Here is an 18,818-nt window from a genome sequence, read left to right as displayed (position 1 = left end):
GAGGAATAGGCCAAGATATTTCATATAATAAGATTTTTCTTTATTACAATGAGCTATTGCAATGATATGGAAGGGGGAAAGGCAAGGGGGAATGAGGGAACCTTTGCTGTCATCAGAGGTGGCTAGGAGAGGAAACAGCATATATACTCAATGGGGTATAGGTATCTGGAGTAAGAAGGGGAGGGGGAAGCAGGGGGAAGGGGTGGGGATGTGAATAAAGGAGGAGAGGATGGACCATGGGGGTCGAGTGGTCAGATATAACACATTTTCTTTTTTACTTCTTGCAAGAGGTTGGGATTGGAAAGCCTGTACAGGACCATATGGCCAGGTGGATGCTGGGCCTAAGGGGTGGTATGAGGGCTCAGGGCCTCTTGGCCCTAGGACCAGGGATCTGTCTGCTGCGCCACTCAGCGACCCTACAGCAGAGTCAGAGTGAAAGGAGAGAGAAAATATAGTACATGGTAGTGGAGAAATAAGAAAGGAGGGAGTTGCGATCCGTAGTGGCAACGCTGGAAAAATATGGAAGTAACTTTTGCGATGGACTTACCATAAAGAATGTGATCCACCCACAACAAAGTTGTGGGTGTTGGAACAAAGACTGAAGCACATTTTTTATTATTATTATTTGGGGGAGGGTGCAGGGCAAATGGGGCTGGGTGGCCTGCCCAGGGCCACATAGCAGGGTGATTGTTGGTTGTCTGAGGCCGGATTTGGTCCCAGGTGCTCCTGGCTCAAAGGCCAATGCTCCGTCCGCCACCCAGCCACCCTTACTATTATTACTATTTTATTTTATTTTGGGTCTTTTTCTTTTCTTCTTTTTTTTATTTTGCAGGGCAGTGGGGATCGGGTGGCTTGCATGTCACATGGCTGGGTGATTGTTGGGTGTATGGGGCTGGATGTGCGCTCGGGTGCCTGTGGCTCCAGGGCTGGTGCTTTGTCCATTGTGCCACCTGGACATACCTACAATTATTACTATTATTTTTTCTTAATTTTAATTTTTTTTTCTCTCCCCTTTACTTTATCACTCAAGCAAGTCTGTATTTATGGGGGGAGGGGGTATTTTGTTTACTCTTAAACAAGAATATTTTATTAATGTAAAAAACCATTTGTACAAAATGAGAATAAAAAATAAAATAAAATGATGATAAATAAATAAATAAATAAAATGGAAAAAAACTAAAAGAAAAAGAAAGAAAAGAATATGTCCAGCCTGTTTTCATGATATCTTGACTCTTGGACAGGTCAGTTTCTGTATAGATTATAAATATCATGATGATATCTCAGTTGTAACCAGGGAAAGGGCATGTAGCTTTGTGCTGTAGAGATCTTTTCCTTGCTCATTCCTTTTCTCTCCACTAAATGGCAATAAGAATATCTGTAACACTTTTCTCAAGGTCTGTTGTGAGGAAACTACTTTATAAAATTTAAGATACCATCTAATTTTGTGTCTTAACAGAAAACACCTTCTGCAGTGGAGACCATGTGTCCTGGCATAGTCCTTTGGATAATAGTGAATCAAGAATCCAACATATGCTGCTGACTGAGGATCCCCAGATGCAACCTGTGCAGACTCCCTTTGGGTTGGTTATCTTCCTCCAGGTAAAAATAGGGGATTGTTGAATCAATAATGGTGCCTATATAACTTAATTGCTTTCTGAAAGACAGGAAAAATGGAGAAAAATCTCCTTAGCTAAGAAAGATGGCCAAGAATTCTGGAAGTATAGCTAATAAAAGAATAAAAGCAATATATTTTGCCAAATATCTCTCAGAAAGTCAGCAGGGTCAAGTGTAGTAGATGACAATTTTCAGTCTCCCCAATGGAACATGTATGTGTAAAAAACAAAGATGGCAGTTAGACTGGATTTCAGAATGTGGGAAGAGGAAAAGTACAAAATGCTGGGTTGTGGGACAAAAGTAGTGGGCTTTAAAGATAAACAGTAATTATATTTTATCTCAAGGACCATAAGGAGCCACTGCAGTTGGTTGAGTAGGGGAGTGTGTTATGGGTAATGCAATGACTCATTCAGATAAATTTTGTAGATGATCACTACCAAAAATCAAAATACTAGAAAGTAATTATATCTGGTACTGAAAAAAGAACAGAGAAATAGATCAATGAAAAAAAATCTAAAAAAAAACCAAAAAAAACTAGAAAATTTTTTGTGAAATTTTAAATTGAAAGAATAAACAATTATATCTGAAATATATTTTTATCAAAAATAGAGGAAATTATTAGACTGAATATACATAAAAGAATTTTGTATGACATCTCAAATTAGAAGAAAAGCAGATTGGGGTAAAGATTTTGTGAAGCAAATATTAGATAAAGGTCTGTTATTCAGAATCTATAAGGAACTGAACATTGATCTCTATACCTTTCCCAATAGTGTCCTGGTCAAAGGACAAGAAAAATTTTCCCAAAAAGGGAGAGAGATAAGCTTAATAACCATATAAAAAGATGTTCAAATTTCTTATTAACAAAATGCAAATCAGGACATCTAAACCACCTTATGTCTGACTAGAAAAAATTTTAGCAAAAATTTTACTGTGTGTGTGTGTGTGTGTGTGCATGTATAGACATAAATAAAATTGTTGGCTATATGCTTTCTAACAATGCAGAGTTGGTGGAACTGCAAAACATTTTGGAAAGCAGTATGACAATAGTCACCAAGCTTATCATATCTTTAGACCTTTATTCCAATCCTGGTTCCTCAAATATCATACTATACAAAGAAAAAGAGAACCTATCTGCACCAAAAAAAAAAATCACTACTGTTTTACTTATCATTAGCAAAAGATAGAGGCAGCTAGGTGGTGCTGTAGATAGAGAGTTCAAATCTGGTCTCAGGTACTTAATAATTTCTTAGCTGTGTGACCTCGGGTAAGTTATTTAACCCCTCCCCCCATTACCTTGCAAAAATAAAAAAACAAAAAGCGAAGATCAATCTATCATAGCAAAAGATTGGAAATTCTATGTAAAATCATTAGAAAATTGCAGAATAAATTATGGCATCTTGTGGTACCATAGAAAGGAATGTGTAGGGGGTGGAGCCAAGATGGCAACAAGAGGATCCTCTCTTAGGCACTCTCCCATAAAACTTATAAACTAAGGACTCTAACTAAATTTTTGACAGACAGAACCCACAGAGGGACCCAGTGAGGCAGTTCTCCTACTCAAGGTAACCTGGAAAAGAGCAGAAAGGCTCTGCTCCTCGGGGTTGGAGGGGTAGCCCCCCAGAGTGGAGACAGCCCCAGGGCACTGGGAGCCTCTGGAGTTTCCTCACCTGTGCCTTCGGGAGCACTGGGCAAAACTTGGGGGAACAGCGGGGGACCTCTGCCAGAGTGAGCATGTGAAGCCCAGCCCTCAGGGCACACAGCTAGCAGTGTGGCCACAGCAGCCCAGATCTAGGAACAGGAAACATAAGCCAGTAAGCAGAAGCCCTCAGGGCATGAGCACACTGAGCCTAGAGAGGGAGCAGAGAGAGACTGCCCAGTTCTGTCCCTGGAACAGGATGCTAGGGTTCTGACCACATTCAGATCCTGATCACAGTCTAGGCCCCCCCATAGAGCAGCAGGGGCTCCCTCCACCTCAGCTCCGGAGCAGATCATTCACAGACCAGGAGGGAGGACAGAGCCTCACACACTGAGATCCTTGTGGGGGTATCCCAAAAGCTCAGGAAGCACCCCCAATCCAGGCTCAGGCTGGGAAAATGAGCAAGCATAGAAAAAAAAGGGGAACACCATTGAGAAATATTTTGCCTGTGAGCCCAAGAAGGATCGACACACTCAGTCTGAAGATGAGGAAACACAAGCTCCTTGCATCTAAAGACTCCAAGAAAAACAAAAATTGGGCTCAGGCTATGACAGAGCTCAAAAAAGACTGAAAATCAAATGAGGGAAATAAAAGAAAAACTGGGAAGAGAAATGAGAGAGATGCAGGAAAAACATGAAAATGAAGTCAGCAGCTTAGTCAAGGAAATCCAAAAAAATGCTGAAGAAAATAACATGTTAAAAACCAGCATAGTTCAGAAAGTTATTGAGGAGAAGAATGCTTTAAAAAGCAGAATCGGCCAGATGGGAAATAGAGATAAGAAAGCTCTCTAAGGAAAACAAATCCTTTAGACAAAGAATAGAATTCAGGGAGATTGCTGAGTTTACGAGAAATCAGGACTCAATACTTCAAAACCAAAAGAATGAAAAATTAGAAGAAAATGTGAAACATCTCATTGAAAAAAACTGATATGGAAAACAGATTTACGAAAGATAATTTAAAAGTTATTGGAATACCTGAAAGTCATGATCAGGAAAAGAGCCTTGACATCATTTTCAAAGAATTACTACAGGAAAATTGCCCTGATATCCTAGAAGCAGAGGGCAAAATAGAAATGGAGAGAATCCACCAATCCCCCCAAGAAAGAGATCCCAAAAAACCAACCCCTAGGAATATTATAGCCAAGTTCCAGAACTCCCAAGTCGAAGAGAAAATATTACAAGTAGCCAGAAGGACACAATTCAAATATCGTGGGGCTGCAGTCAGGATCACACAGGACTTAGCAGCAACTACATTAAAAGCTCATAGGGCTTGGAATATAATATACTGGGAAGGCAAAAGAGCTTAGAATGCAACTGAGAATCAACTACCCAGCAAAACTGAATGTCCTCTTCCAGGGAAAAAGATGGACTTTCAATGAACCAGGGGAATTTCAAATGTTCCTGTTGGAATGGCCAGAACTGAACAGAGGGTTTGATCTTCAAATACAGGACTCAGGTGAAGCATAGAGAGTGGAGAAGAAGGGACTTAATGATGATGAACTGCATGCATTCCTGTATAGAAAAATGACAGTGATAATACTCATATGAACCTTCTCAGTTAATAGAGCAGGTAGAGGGAGCTTTTATAGTTGAAGCACAGGAGAAAGCTGAATTTGAAGATAAAATGTGGTGTAAAAATGGAGTCAACAGAAAAAAGGGAAATGTAATGGGAGAAAGAAAAAGGAGAGGGGGAATAGGCCAAGATATTTCATATAAGATTTTTCTTTATTACAGTGAGCTATTGCAATGATATGGAAGGGGGAATGAGGGAATCTTTGCTCTCGTCAGAGGTGGCTAGGAGAGGAAACAGCATACATACTCAATGGGGTATAGGCATCTGGAGTAAGAAAGAGAGAGGGAGACAGGGGGAAGGGGAGGATGTGAGTGATGGAGGAGAGGATGGACCATGGGGGGAGAGTGGTCAGTTATAACACATTTTCTTTTTTACTTCTTACAAGGGGCTGGGATTGGATGGCCTGTCCGGGACCATAGGGCCAGGTGGATGCTGGGCCTAAGGGGTGGTATGGGGGCTCGGGGCCTCTGTCTGCTGCGCCACTCTGCTGTAGGGTAGTGAAAGGAGAGAGAAAATATAGTACATGGTAGTGGAGAAATAAGAAAGGAGGGAATTGTGATCAGCAATGGCAACAGTAGAAAAATATGGAAGTAACTTTTGTGATGGACTTATCATAAAGAATGTGATCCACCTGCAACAGAGCTGGTAGTGTTGGAACACAGACTGAAGCACATTTTTTTATTATTATTGTTTTTTTTGGGGGGGGGTGCAGGGAAAATGGGGCTGGGTGGCCTGCCTGGGGCCGCATAGCAGGGTGATTGTTGGGTGTCTGAGGCTGGATTTGGACCCAGGTGCTCCTGACTCAAGGGCCAGTGCTCTGTCTGCCACCCAGCCATCCCTACTATTATTACTATTTTATTTCATTTTGGGTCTTTTTTTTCTTTTTTTGGTTTTTGCAGGGCAGTGGGGCTGGGGTGGCTTGCATGTCACACAGCTGGGTGGTTGTTGGGTATATGGGGCTGGATATGGGCTCAAGTGCTCCTGACTCCAGGGCTGGTGCTCCATCCACTGCATCATCTGGCCATACCTACTATTTTTACTATAATTTTAATTTTTTTCTTTCCCCTTTATTGCTCAAGCCAGTCTATATTTTTTGGAGGGAGGGGGTATTGTGTTTACTCTTAAACAAGAATATTTTATTAACATATAAAAAAATTATTTGTACAAAATGAAAATAAATATTAAATAAAAAAATTTTAAAAAAAGAAAGCAATGTGTAGGGGCAGCTAGGTGGCATAGTGGATAGAGCACTGGCGTGGCCTTGGGCAAGCCACTTAACCCCATGGCCTTGCAAAAAACCTTATAAAAAAAGCAATGTGTATGAAGTAAACAAGGTAAAATGGAAGGAGCTACATGAGGTGCTATTGAGTGAAATCCCAAGAATCAAAACTATACATTGCAAGGCAAAATACCTGGTGGGCCTGGAAAGGTTCCCAGAACAAAAAAGTTTTGAATTTCTTGAATAAGAGATCCTGGATGCTGTTCCTACACTCGGTACTTATTAGCCCTGGAACCTTGGGCAATTCACTTACCATCCCTGGGCCTTGGTTTCTTAAACTGTTATTGGAAGGTATTGGACCTCAGATGACCTCTGAAGTCCCTTTGATCTAAAGACACATGCAGCTGAACTCATTTAATTCTCCTATATAAAAGTCTGGGAGTTCAGGGTAAAATTTTGTTCTCTTGTTTTATAACTATTTAATTGTGTGCTTTTTCTTAAATTATTATTCAGTTTGTCTGTTTTAAAATTAAAGAACAAATAACATTCAGATATAAATTTAGCCTTTTCCATGAGGAAAATAAGCCTCTCAGAATTGACTGGGCATTAAAGATGAAATCATGACCCACTTTGTGATGGTTCTGAAGTAGGAATATTTAACAGTTACCTGTGATCATAACAGGAATAGATAGATAATCACTGTAATAATCATCTAACACAGAAATCTTAACCATGATTTAAGATTCTGAATAAATATGAAATGAATGGGGGCATCTATTTGGGGCATCTCATTTTCCTTCTCTATACCCTAGGAGCAAGGTCTTGAACTCAACAAGATATGTGTACTGTCATAGCCAGGATAAGGTGCTAGGAGGCACTCTCCTGTGCATTACTCAAAGGGTACTAAACCTCAACTTTTGACACATCAGGTGTAGTCAACTTAGATTCTCCCTCTTGGCTCTGTGTCATAAGTCTCTAAGTAGCCAACTTCTTTCTCTCCTGGAACAAGACAAAAGGATAGTTGTTAATATGCAGTCACATTTTGTTTTGGGCATCTTAGATTGTTGGTGTTTGCACAGAAGAGCTACATGCAGCCCAACAGTGGAATGGGCAGGGTATCCTTGAGCTACTTCGAACAGTCCCTGTGTAAGTATTATTTTATCTTACTATCTATTCTTTTCCCTGCCATTAGCATCTAGCTTTAGTTTCCTCAAGCACTGGAATAGTTGTGGTAGTAATTCAAAGGCCCATAAAGAGTTTCCCTGACTTCCTGATGGTGGGTGTTGACCTCTTTTTTTTTAAACTTTAATACAAATTTTTTTTAAAACTTTCATGTGTACAACAAAGTATATGAGAGAATTCATAATATAAAGCAAAAATTTCCATTTCAAGAAAGTTCTGTGCTCTGGACTGTGGATGATCACATGTTCTCCCCTCTGCCCTAGAGCTGTGAGGAGGGACTCTGTTCTGCTATGACAGTATGGGACCCCAGACTACAACCTGGATCTGAGTATGGGCAAAGCAGCAGAGTCCTACCCCAGGGATAGCATTGAAACTTGTTCAGTCTCTCCCTACCCCCTTAATACCTGCTGGCTGAGCACTCTGGGAGTGGCTGCTGGGTGGCTCCACAGGTTCTGGGGAGGAGCTGCACTGAGACCTCTACTGAAGCCTGCACTAACCTGGGTTCCAAGCTCACTCTGGTGCAGCAGTTTTCCTGCTGACCTTCCAAGTTGTCCTTGGGGATCCCTGGACACCATGCCTGCTGCCATAGATCCAAGTGTCCCCAGGGACTCGGGCATCCTATGGGCTGTTCTGGAAGACTAGAACTGGTTTGCTCCAAGTGGGACCCAGGCTATACTGGGCCCCCTTCCAGCCCCAGTAGAATAGATCTTTCTTGTGGATCTTCCAAGTTGTCTTGATTGTTTTGTTTTGTTTTGTAGGTTTTTGCAAGGCAAATGGGGTTAAGTGGCTTGCCCAAGGCCACACAGCTAGGTAATTATTTTAGTGTCTGAGACTGGATTTGAACCCAGGTGCTCCTGACTCCAGGGCCGGTGCTTTATCCACTACACCACCTAGCTGCCCCCCAAGTTGTCTTGAGCCAGAAAATTGTTTCACTGAGTCTTTTTGGGTTCTGCCACTCTAGAATTTGGTTAGAGTCATAATTTTATGGCATTTGGACTGTTCTGGGAGAAAAAACTGCTGGAAATTCCTGTCTCCACGGCCATCTTGGTCCCACCCCCTTTGCCCTTCTATTTCTAAACCTATCCCCTTCCATGAATTCTTCTCTAATACACCTTTTATTTCCCCACTCCTCATTGATCTTCATACCTTTCTAGGCCCTCCCTCCTCAATGATCTACTCACCTTTCTGTACATTCCCTTATCTTATTCCCTCACTTTCTCCCTATTCCCTCCTATTAATTCTCTCTGAATTTAAAAGGCTTTTATACATATGAGTGTGTTTATATATATTTATTATTCCCTGGGGCGGCTAGGTGGCGCAGTGGATAGAGCAGTAGCTGGCCCTGGAGTCAGGAGTACCTGAGTTCAAATTGGGCCTCAGACACTTAATAATTACCTAGCTATGTGGCCCTGGGCAGGCCACTTAACCCCATTGCCGTTTTAAAAAAAAACTATTATTCCCTCATTAACCCATTTCCCAAGAGAGTGGGCTTTCAGAACTATCAGAACTCTCCTTCCCCCATCTAATTCTTCTGTATCAGTTCTTACTTTCACATCTCATTTGTGCATATCTCTTTTTATTTTATCTCTTCTCATTTTTAGTTTTTAGAAACTTAATCTACTCAACTCTACCCCAATCTTTCCTTCAAACTACCTTTTACTATTAACAATTTTTTATGGTTTACATTTTCACATAGAAATGGTAAATAGTTTTTCCTTATTGAGTCTCTTGTAATTAGTTCTTTTATTTCTTTTGAAGGGCAGCTAAGTAGTGCAGTGGATAGAGCACTGACCATGGTGTTAGGAGAACCAGAGTTTGAATCTAGTCACTTAACCCTAATTGCCTTGCATCCAGGGCCATCTCCAGTTGTCCTGATTATATCTGGCTGGTGGACCCTAATGACTCTGGAGGAAAAAGTGAGGCTGATGACTTAGCACAGCCTCCCCTCACTCAAATCCAATTCATGTGCTTGTCAAGGCATCACCTTCACTGATGTCATGGTCTTCTTTGAGAATGAAGGACAATAATCCTTATATTTCTTTTGGATCTTGTATGTTAAATTTTCTATTAAGTTCAGGTCTTTTTGTAACAAAACCCTGAAAGCCTGGCAATTCACTAAATGTCTTTTTTTTCCCCACTGAGGATTATGCTTGTTTGCTGGTTATGGTATTTTGGGGGACAATCCTGATTGGTATTCTATATGTAGTTATCCAAGACCTTCAATTTTTTAATGTAGCCAGTGATAGGGCTTGTGTATTTCTAATTATATGGCTCCACTGTATTTGAATTGGTTTTTTTCCTTGTTGCTGTTAATATTCTCTCCTTAACTTGGGGATTTTGGAATTTTATTTATGATATTCCTGTCAGTTTTCCTCTTATAATCCCTTTCAGGTGACAATCAGTGAATTTTTCCCCCTCTTGTTCTAACACATGAGAACTGTTTTCTTTATTTCTTGTATTGTATCAAGATCCTTTTTTTGATCGTAGCTTTCAGGTAGTCTGATTATTCTTATATTATCTCTTCTTGATCTGTTCTTAAGGTTGGTTGTTTTTCTTAAAAGTGTTTCACATTGTCTTCTATTTTTTCATTTTGTTTTATTATTTCTTGACCTCTAATAACTTTACTGACTTCCCCTTGCCCAAATCTAAATTTTTAAAGTGAACCATTTTCTTAAGATTCTGAATATTCTTTTCCAGGTGGTTACTTTCTTTTCATAATCTTCTTTTGTGATTTTTTTTTTTTTTAGTTTTTCCTCAATCTGTCTTTTTTTGAGTTCTGTGAATTCTTTTTCAACAGGTAACCATTTAATGTTACTCTTTGGGGTAAGAGAGACACTTTTTTGCTTCAGTATCTTCCACTAAAGATGAATTCCAATTTTCTCAATTCCCATAGTAACTGTATATGGTTGCATTCTTTCTTTGCTCATTAAAAAAAAATTTTTTTAGCAGTTTGTCATATTCATCTCTAGACCTGCAGGGTGGAATTCTGTCCTGAACCCAACCCCTGCACTCCAAGCCACAGCTGAGACTCCTTAGCACACTGTGCTGGAAATAATCTTTATTCCTGAGAACCCTCCAGTGGCTGTAATCTTTAGCCTGGAATCAAGACCCAGAGCTCAGTTCTCTAAATGTCCATAGCCACCACTGATATTGCCTCCCCCCCACACCTATTCTGGTTCTTCTAGACCAGGACTCTGACTCTGCTACACTAGCAAAGGTGATCTCTTCCTGGGCTCTGACTCCCCACTGATTCCCTCTCTGTTCCAGAGGTAAGAATTCCTGTGAGAATTCCTCAGAGCCACCCTGAGGGCTCACAGCTTGCTTCAGCTTTCGTTGTTTTAGGGAGCTATCCTGGAGCTGTTTACACTTCACTCAGGCCAAACCTATGCTGGGGATTTTTCTTGGACTCTTCTCTGGTTCTCCCAGAAGGACACTATGCTTTCCCAACTTTTGCTTATTTTTCAACAAGGTGGCAAAGGTGCTTTTTAGGCTTGTTTGTGGAAGAAACCAGAAGAGCTTAGAATTATCTGACCTATTCCACTATTTTCCCTAATGCCTCTTTTAAGAAGTTGTGTCCTTTTCTCCCATTTTGTTTTTTTGTTTCTTTTGTCAGTTTACCCTGACTTATCAACTAGCCATCGACCAGAATTTACTAAGTCCTTATTGTGTGCCAGGCAAAAGCAAAACTTTAAAAAAATCCAGACAGATCCCTGCCCCCAAGGAGCTTACCCTCTAATTGGGGGTAAGGGTGGGGATGGTAAGAACATCATCTGCATATATCCTTAGGTATATGTACAGATCAGATACATACAAAGTATATTCTAAGTAACTTAAAAGGAGAAGACAGTTAAGGGAAAAACCTCCTCTAGAAGGTGGTGCTGAAACTTAATCATTATAGTTGAAGTCACTGGAACTGAAGATTCCCTTAGTGGTTGAAAAAAATTTTTTTCCATTATATGCAGTGTTCCATACCCATACAAGTAAAGGAAGAATTGATTATTTGATCTGAAAAATGTCATTGATCTGGAACTTTGCCCAAAGAGCAATAAAACTGATCATACCCTTTGACCCAGCAATACCAATACTTTCTCATTTCAAAAGAAATCATAAAAAAGCAAGAAAAGTCTCACACTTCAAAAACAATTTTAGGGGTGGTTAGGTGGCGTAGTGGGGGGCAGCTAGGTGGCGTAGTGGATAAAGCACTGGCCCTGGAGTCAGGAGTACCTGGGTTCAAATCCGGTCTCAGACACTTAATAATTACCTAGCTGTGTGGCCTTGGGCAAGCCACTTAACTCTGTTTGCCTTGCAAAAAAAAAAAACTAAAAAAAAAACAATTATAGCAATTCTTTAGTAAATAATTGAAATTGAGGGGGATACCCATAAATTGGGTAATGGCTAAACAAGTTATGGTATATGAATGTTCAGGGTTCTATTGTTCTGTAAGAAACCATGAGTGGTCAGACTTTAGAGAAGAATGGAAAGAATTAAATGAATTGATGCTAAATAAAGGTATCAGAACCAGGAGAACGTTGTTCATGATAATATAACAATTTAAATTGATAACTATGCTGGATAGGGCTCCTCTCTGCAGTTCAGAGATCAAAGACACCCTGGGAGACCTGTTATAGACAATACTATCCATATCCAGAGTCAGGGAAAAACCATGGAAGCTGAATATATACTATGTTCCCTTTTTAAAAATTTTGTTTTCCCTTCCTATCTCATGGTTTTCTGTCTTTCCCCTTAATCCTAATCCCTCTTACACAAAATGACTAATTTGTTAATTTCTTAAACATAAATGTACATGACCAACTTTTACCAGACTATTCTCCACCAAGGGGAAGGGGGAGGGAAGAGAGGGTGATAGAAAAATGTGTAACTTACAAATTTGCAAATGGATAAATATTGAAAAACTACCATAACATATAATTGGGAATATAAAATATCAGTTAAAAAAAGAAAAAGTGACTGGATCCAAGGGTAGGGCTAAATAAACTGTAGACTAAAACTTAGGGTGGTTCTCCACTTCCAATTGTCTCCTCCTCAGTGACTTAGCCTTTCTTGAATAAGTCCATGCTATACAGAGAATTACCATTATGTATCTTAATGTTTCTCTTTTCACAGAGCTGGTGGTCCCTGGTTAATAACTGATATGCGAAGAGGCGAAACCATATTTGAGATTGATCCACATCTGCAAGTATGTCTTGAGTTTAGAAAACTTCTCCCACTGTTTTACATTTTGTCCTTCTGAGTTTATTTTATCTTTCTTTTCCTTTAAACCAGCAATGCTCAGGATAGGACTGATATTAGAGACTGGAGAATTCTTAGATGCATTTTACCTTAGACTGCCAGACAGATATCTTCCTCATTTGAATGTTTGCTTTTCAGTGATATATTAAGAAGCACATATTCATATGCACACACGTTTTCATTTACTGGCATTGTGGATTTACTGTGATCTAATAGTTGGGTAATTTTTATTTTAAGATATGAATTTGCCTTAATTAAAAGGCAAATTTCGTAACACACAAAAATAAATCTCACTTCATATCCCTTATGTTTACTGATATCTTCAGGCTATCTTTGCCTTCTTTGAGACATTCAGAATTCCAGATTTTTCTGAATTATGGGAAAGTAGCTTAGAGAAAGGGAAGCTTTGTTCCAGGAAAAAAAAAATAGGCTCTTTTGCTCAGGAATCTCTTGACACATCAGGGCAGACTTGGGAAGACTTGAGAAAGCTCAGATCATACAAATACCATATATACAAATAAATTTTTCTACTTTCCTAAATCCTCTTAACTCTATTTTCATATTGCAACTAATGTCCCCTATTTGAGGATTATAGATTTTAAAGCTTGAGAGAACTTGTGGTCCAGCTTTAACCCATTTCACTGATTTTTACATATGGGGAAACTGAGACCTAGAACAATTAAGACCAAGGTCACATAAATAATAAGTAACATAGCTGGGATTTGAGCCCAGATGCTCTGATCCCCCATCTTTACCAGGCTGCCTCTCTTTGCTTTGTTTGGGGCTCCTTTGTATCCTGGGTCAGTTGGCATAAATATAGAGGAGGCCAGCTAGCTCCTTGCTCTGTAGTCATAATAGAGCCTTGCATTTGGCACCATGAACTGTGATTCAACCCCTTCTTAAGTCTTGGGTCCTGAAAGGGAACTCTGATTCTTTGAAACCAACCAATTATTAGTCTGAATGCCAAAAGCAATCCTGTCCTCCCTGCACAAGAAATCTTGAGACTAGACAGCAGGTCCCTAAGTTAACTGAGAAGGAAGGAGGAGGACAAATAGGGAAGAACTATTTCCACAAAAACAATTCTTAATGCAAAGATAAATCTCCACCTGCCAGAACAGGGGGCAAAAGCTAATCTTATTTCAGCACCGTCAGTATCTTCTGGTATCTCTTTGCTGAAATGAGGAGGTGGGACTAGATGATCCTTTCTTGCCTTAATATTTCATGAATACCTCTTGAGCAATGAGTGTGGAAAGTTAGAAAAAAAAATCTTATTGCTATAGTTCCAGAGGTCAGTGCCAAGTTTACTCCCATTAGCTGGTTCTTCCCCAGTCTGGCTTATTCACCGGAGTGGACTAGTATCAAACTAAGGCCTGAGTGATGCTACCAACCTTTCTTAACAAAATGGAATTCAAGGGTTCCATAGGTAGGGAAAAGCTGAGGTGCCAACTGAGGTTCCTGTTCACAAGGTAACTTACTTTGACCTAACCTAGGCTGCCTGTTATCCAGTTGACCTTTAGTATAATAAAGCCTGAGCACACACAGAAGAGCATATGATTAGTGTATGAAAACATAGCATAGAAATATTTTAAACCTTTGACCTAACCTAGGCTGCCTGTTATCCAGTTGACCTTTAGTATAATAAAGCCTGAGCACACACAGAAGAGCATATGATTAGTGTATGAAAACAAACATAGCATAGAAATATTTTAAAGGGGTTATCTAGGAAGCAAGTGTTCTAAATATCATTCTTCTTAAAGCTGAGTTTGTGGAACCAGGTTTAGATTTCAGAATACTAGGGTCTATTTTGAGTGTCCATATTAAACTACAGACTGAGATAGAAACTGAAGGTAGTCACTGACTTGTGTCACCCATCTGAGTCCCAAAAAAGAACTAGTAAATTGTGCTCAGATTTTATTGAGAAACATTTGTCCTGTCAATGACTAGTCCTTTGGTCATCTGCTACGTAATTGCACCCTCTAGCTATAAAAAGAAAGAAATTCAGGTGATTTAGTGATTCCATTTCTTTTTCTTTTAAAACTTGTTCCATGTATTATCATTTCCCTGTTAAACTCCTGAAGGGTGCATTTCTCACAGAGCAGGTGGAGAAGTCTAGTACTCCTAATCAAAGGCAGCCTTCTGTGAAACCTCAGGGGCGTAGTTCATGTGCCTAGGCCCCTTACACACCAACCAAGCCTCTTGCTAAGGGACTTTTCCCCACAAATACTGGAAGCAGTTTTGGCAAAAGACAGAAACCTGAAGCTGTTAATATTGCTATATCTGAGTACCGATTCTCCTATGTGTAGAAAATGTGTAGCTTGCAGTTGGCCATTCTACTGGGATCCATGATTCACAGTTGTCCTTGAAAGGATCTCAGTAGTTGGCAAGGGGTTTGTGATTCTGATAGCTGTGAAGAGTGAGATTGGGGATTCTGTTCTTAGGGGAGAAGAATGGTGGCAGCAACAAAAATGCTTGCTGAAGAAAACATCTGAGTAATGTGCTTTGGTTCTTTGGGTCTTTTCAAGCAGGAGAGAGTTGATAAAGGAATTGAGACAGATGGCTCCAATCTGAGTGGAGTGAGTGCCAAGTGTGCCTGGGATGATCTGAGCCGGCCCCCTGATGATGACGATGATAGCAGGAGTATTTGTATTGGGATGCAGCCTCGGAGACTTTCTGGCAAAGGTGAGACCTCTGCTTATCCCAAACGTTTATCCTTCTTACCCCTTCCCATTCTGTTCTAGCCTGATTCTTGCCTCCTTTTCCATTATCTTTCTTCAGAGTCCTGGTTTACATTATCTCTTGTGATGGGTTTCTAATAGAAAAAGCACATTCTGGTAGTTTCTTGTCTAGCCAATCATTCTCTCCCAATGCAAGAATAATTAAGAGTATTTTATTAACCTCTTTCTGGGTGGCATTTGTTTCCTTGAGTGTATTTTTTGAAGTATACCATTCACAGTGATAATTTTTTACATCTGCCCATGGAAAACGGAGTTAATGAAAATGAGCTGGAGTCATAAGGCAATTATAGAAAAGGGGTAGAGACCACCAAAGATGGAAATTGAGTTGAATTAGAATTGATACAGAGCAGAACTCTTGCATCAGACTGTTCAAACTACAGGTAATGGAAGAATGAGTCCAATGCATAAATTTCTATAGGGACAGGATTTTTTCTACATAGATAAAGTGCCTTTGGTTCATTACAGATATAGTGGGCCATTGTCAGTGGACCCTTGTCCTTCCAAGCTCTCAAGTGGGATCATGAGCAGCCCTGATCAACAAAGCTAGGCTACATCTCAAATGACTTGCTGTGATCTTGAGTGTACACTCAATTAGTTGGGTACAAGAATACTTGGTGAGTTTTAGCAAACAGTACAGAAAACTAATTCCAAAAGAAAAACTCTGAAAATTGTTAATTTGTAGGTAAAAATTATTACAGATTTCACTCCTGTGTTTTGTGCCTTTACTCAGCCACTTCATTTTTTAAATGGCTAGCAGGTTTATAGCTTGTGCTAAAAGGTGACATTTGTAGATTTTCGATTTCATCTTCCCTTAATGGATCAACATTTTAAGAAAACTTCTTTAAAATATTTTGACACTTTTCTTTCCTTCCTGTTTATTCTGCATATGTGCAAGCTTAATAGGAAATTCAGAGAGGGTATATAGTTATCAGAATCATTCATTCAGTTGAACTTGACACAAGGGCTGATTTTTTTCTTTTTTTTGAGGATCCAGAAGTTTTGTCCAAAGATTCAGCTATCTGACTTTTCGTTCATGGTGGACAATGTACAGAGAAGCCTGTTTAGATCAAAATGTCATTAGAGAGAAGCATACCAGCTCAGCAAACTTTTTCTCAAAGACCAACAAAGTCTCTTTAAAAATAAGCCAACCAAAGAAGTTAAACTTTCTAGTAAAAGCAGGTTAGTGGATCACAGGAGAAAATTTGACAAATTTTGTGAAATTCAGCCTCACACTCCATCCCTTGCCCAATAAGACCCAGGGAGTATTAAAGGTCTCCTAAGGTATGGAGTTTAAGGGAATTGACTGGAGGCAGGTCTTCCCTTTATGACCTAATTAAGATTATCCCTAAAATGAGGGCTCAGACTGAACCTGGCAGCTAAGTATGAATGTCACCCTATATATGCTGATGAGTGGTAATGCAGGGAATGTGTCAGTCAAAACTGTCATGTCTGCTAACATTCCTAACCATGTGGCACTCTTAAAATATTTCAGTGGTTCATAAAGATTCATTACCTTGTTGGTAACTATGAGTAATTGGACTATATGATTCATTACCTTGTTGGTAACTATGAGTAATTGGACTATATGAAAGGGGGTCTTAGGCAGAGAAAGGAAAATGACCCATTCCTCTCAACCAAAGAAGTGACAACCTTGTCTTGTATGTCCCTTGAGTATAGACCCAAATGCTTTTCTTCAACAGAAAACAAATTATAGTTCAGGACCAGCATGATTTCTCTTCCCCAGGTTTGATGGTATTTTCCAGCTCAACAGCTTTGTAAGATTTAGGATGCTCAACAAAAAGCATCAAGTGACCGAGCTTTGTCTTTATAGATACAGAGCAAATCAGAGAGACCCTGAGGAGGGGACTAGAGATCAACAGTAAACCTGTCCTCCCTCCAATCAACACCCAGCGGCCGAATGGCCTGAATCATGACCGAGCACCGTAAGTGTCTGGCCCCTCCCAGGGTTTAAGCCTTATGTCCCCACTGAGCCACCTCCTATTCCAAGACTTGGAGGGAATTCTATCTTTAAGAGTTTTCACCTCCAGTAAGGTAGTATCAGCCTTTTCTCCTCCCTCCTATAAAGTCTATGAAAAAGAACAAAGACTAGACTTAGAGGAATCAAGGATTTTTGCAGCTTGATAAAGAGTTGGGATAGAGGGAGGGGAGATGTTAGACATGCAAGTTTGCCAGTTCTAGAGTCTTTAAAGAGTCATTGTAGGGTGTGAATATAAACATCTGCAAATATTTACATGGGCTCTGTGTGAGGCAGAGTTGGGATGAAATCAGATTTGGGACCTTCCAACCTTGAATGGGGCCATTGTAATTGAGTATTGCTCCTTTCCTTATCTTAGTTACTGCTGTAGTTGCCCTTCCTTCCTGAGGTTTGGTCTTCAACTCATCTGCAACTTTAACCCTCCCACCTGGGCCTTACTCTAAGGTGAACCTCGTTTTTTTGTAGCCCTGGGAGGGAAAATCTTTGATTTTATTTGGGTTGCTACTTTCTGGGTGCATTTTATACATGGTTGTCCAAGAAGAGGTTCTACTCCAAAGCTATCTAAAGGTCAGAGACTATTCTGGAATTTTTTTTTCTCTTGCCCAGACCAGTGCACTGTTGAGCCAATAGGTTCTCTCAGGTGCAATGGTCAGGAGGTACCTATTCCCTGGCCTTTGGTCCTAGTGCCCTCAGCATCAGCCCTAGAGAGACTCTGCCTTGGGTGCTAGTGCAGTAGAAAAGAGACAATATCCCAGGCCAGAAAAACCAGTGCCTGCATTCAATAAGCTAACTCATCCATCTAGGGAAAAATGTGTTGCTTGAAAATGGAACTTGGTTATTAAGTATGGTAGAGAATTTCCAATAGATAATTTTTTGAAAAAGATATTCTTATAAAGAGGCTCAATATTCTGGACTGGCTAATATTTCAAACTGATTATTAGTTGTTTTCCTTTTTTTAATTCAGATTCTCTTCTCTCTCTTCCCTCCTCCATCTATTGAGAAGGCAAGAAAAATATAATCCATTGTAAATATTATAAATATGTTTCATTGAGTCCTTGGGCGTGTAGTTGGCATGTTATTGTTAAAGTTATTACTGAGGCTTTCAAAGTAGATTATCTTTACAATATTGCTCTTTCCATATAATTTTTGCCTGATTTTGTTCACTTTCCTTTGTATCAATTTTTTTTTGTTAGGATTTTGCAAGGCAAATGGGGTTAAGTGGCTTGCGCAAGGCCACACAGCTGGGTAATTATTAAGTGTCTGAGCCTGGATTTGAACCCAGGTACTCCCGACTCTAGAGCCAGTGCTTTATCCACTGCACCACCTAGCCGCCCCCTTTGTATCAATTTCTATAAGTTTTTATAGGTTTTTCTGAAACCATGCTTGTGATTATTTCTTACGGCACAATATTTTATTGCATTCATATATCTTAACTTATTCTACCACTCCCCAATTGATGGTCATCCCCAGAGCAGCTAGGTGGTACAGTGAATAGAGCACTGGCCCTGGAGTCAGGAGGAGCTGTGTTCAAATCCAACCTCAGACACTTAA

The 18,818-nt window shown here is 39.9% G+C and overlaps 1 protein-coding gene across 2 annotated transcripts in view; it reads left to right on the top strand.

The window, feature by feature from the left end:
* SUFU (SUFU negative regulator of hedgehog signaling) overlaps window positions 1-18,818 on the top strand; it is a 208,261-nt gene that overhangs the window by 149,079 nt on the left and 40,364 nt on the right. The window contains exons 4-8 of one of the 2 annotated variants that reach the window (XM_074233818.1): window positions 1,457-1,599; window positions 7,165-7,250; window positions 12,411-12,483; window positions 15,059-15,215; window positions 17,103-17,214. In XM_074233818.1, the coding sequence (XP_074089919.1) occupies window positions 1,457-1,599; window positions 7,165-7,250; window positions 12,411-12,483; window positions 15,059-15,215; window positions 17,103-17,214 (571 nt within the window). The remainder of the gene's footprint in view (window positions 1-1,456; window positions 1,600-7,164; window positions 7,251-12,410; window positions 12,484-15,058; window positions 15,216-17,102; window positions 17,215-18,818) is intronic. The other variant, XM_074233819.1, reaches the window with a different exon arrangement.

Source organism: Macrotis lagotis, chromosome 4 (genome assembly GCF_037893015.1).
Source record: "Macrotis lagotis isolate mMagLag1 chromosome 4, bilby.v1.9.chrom.fasta, whole genome shotgun sequence".
Classification (NCBI taxonomy): Eukaryota; Metazoa; Chordata; class Mammalia; order Peramelemorphia; family Peramelidae; genus Macrotis; species Macrotis lagotis.
The sequence above is the reverse complement of the archived record's forward strand: the minus strand, read 5'-3'. Positions and strand labels throughout refer to the sequence as shown.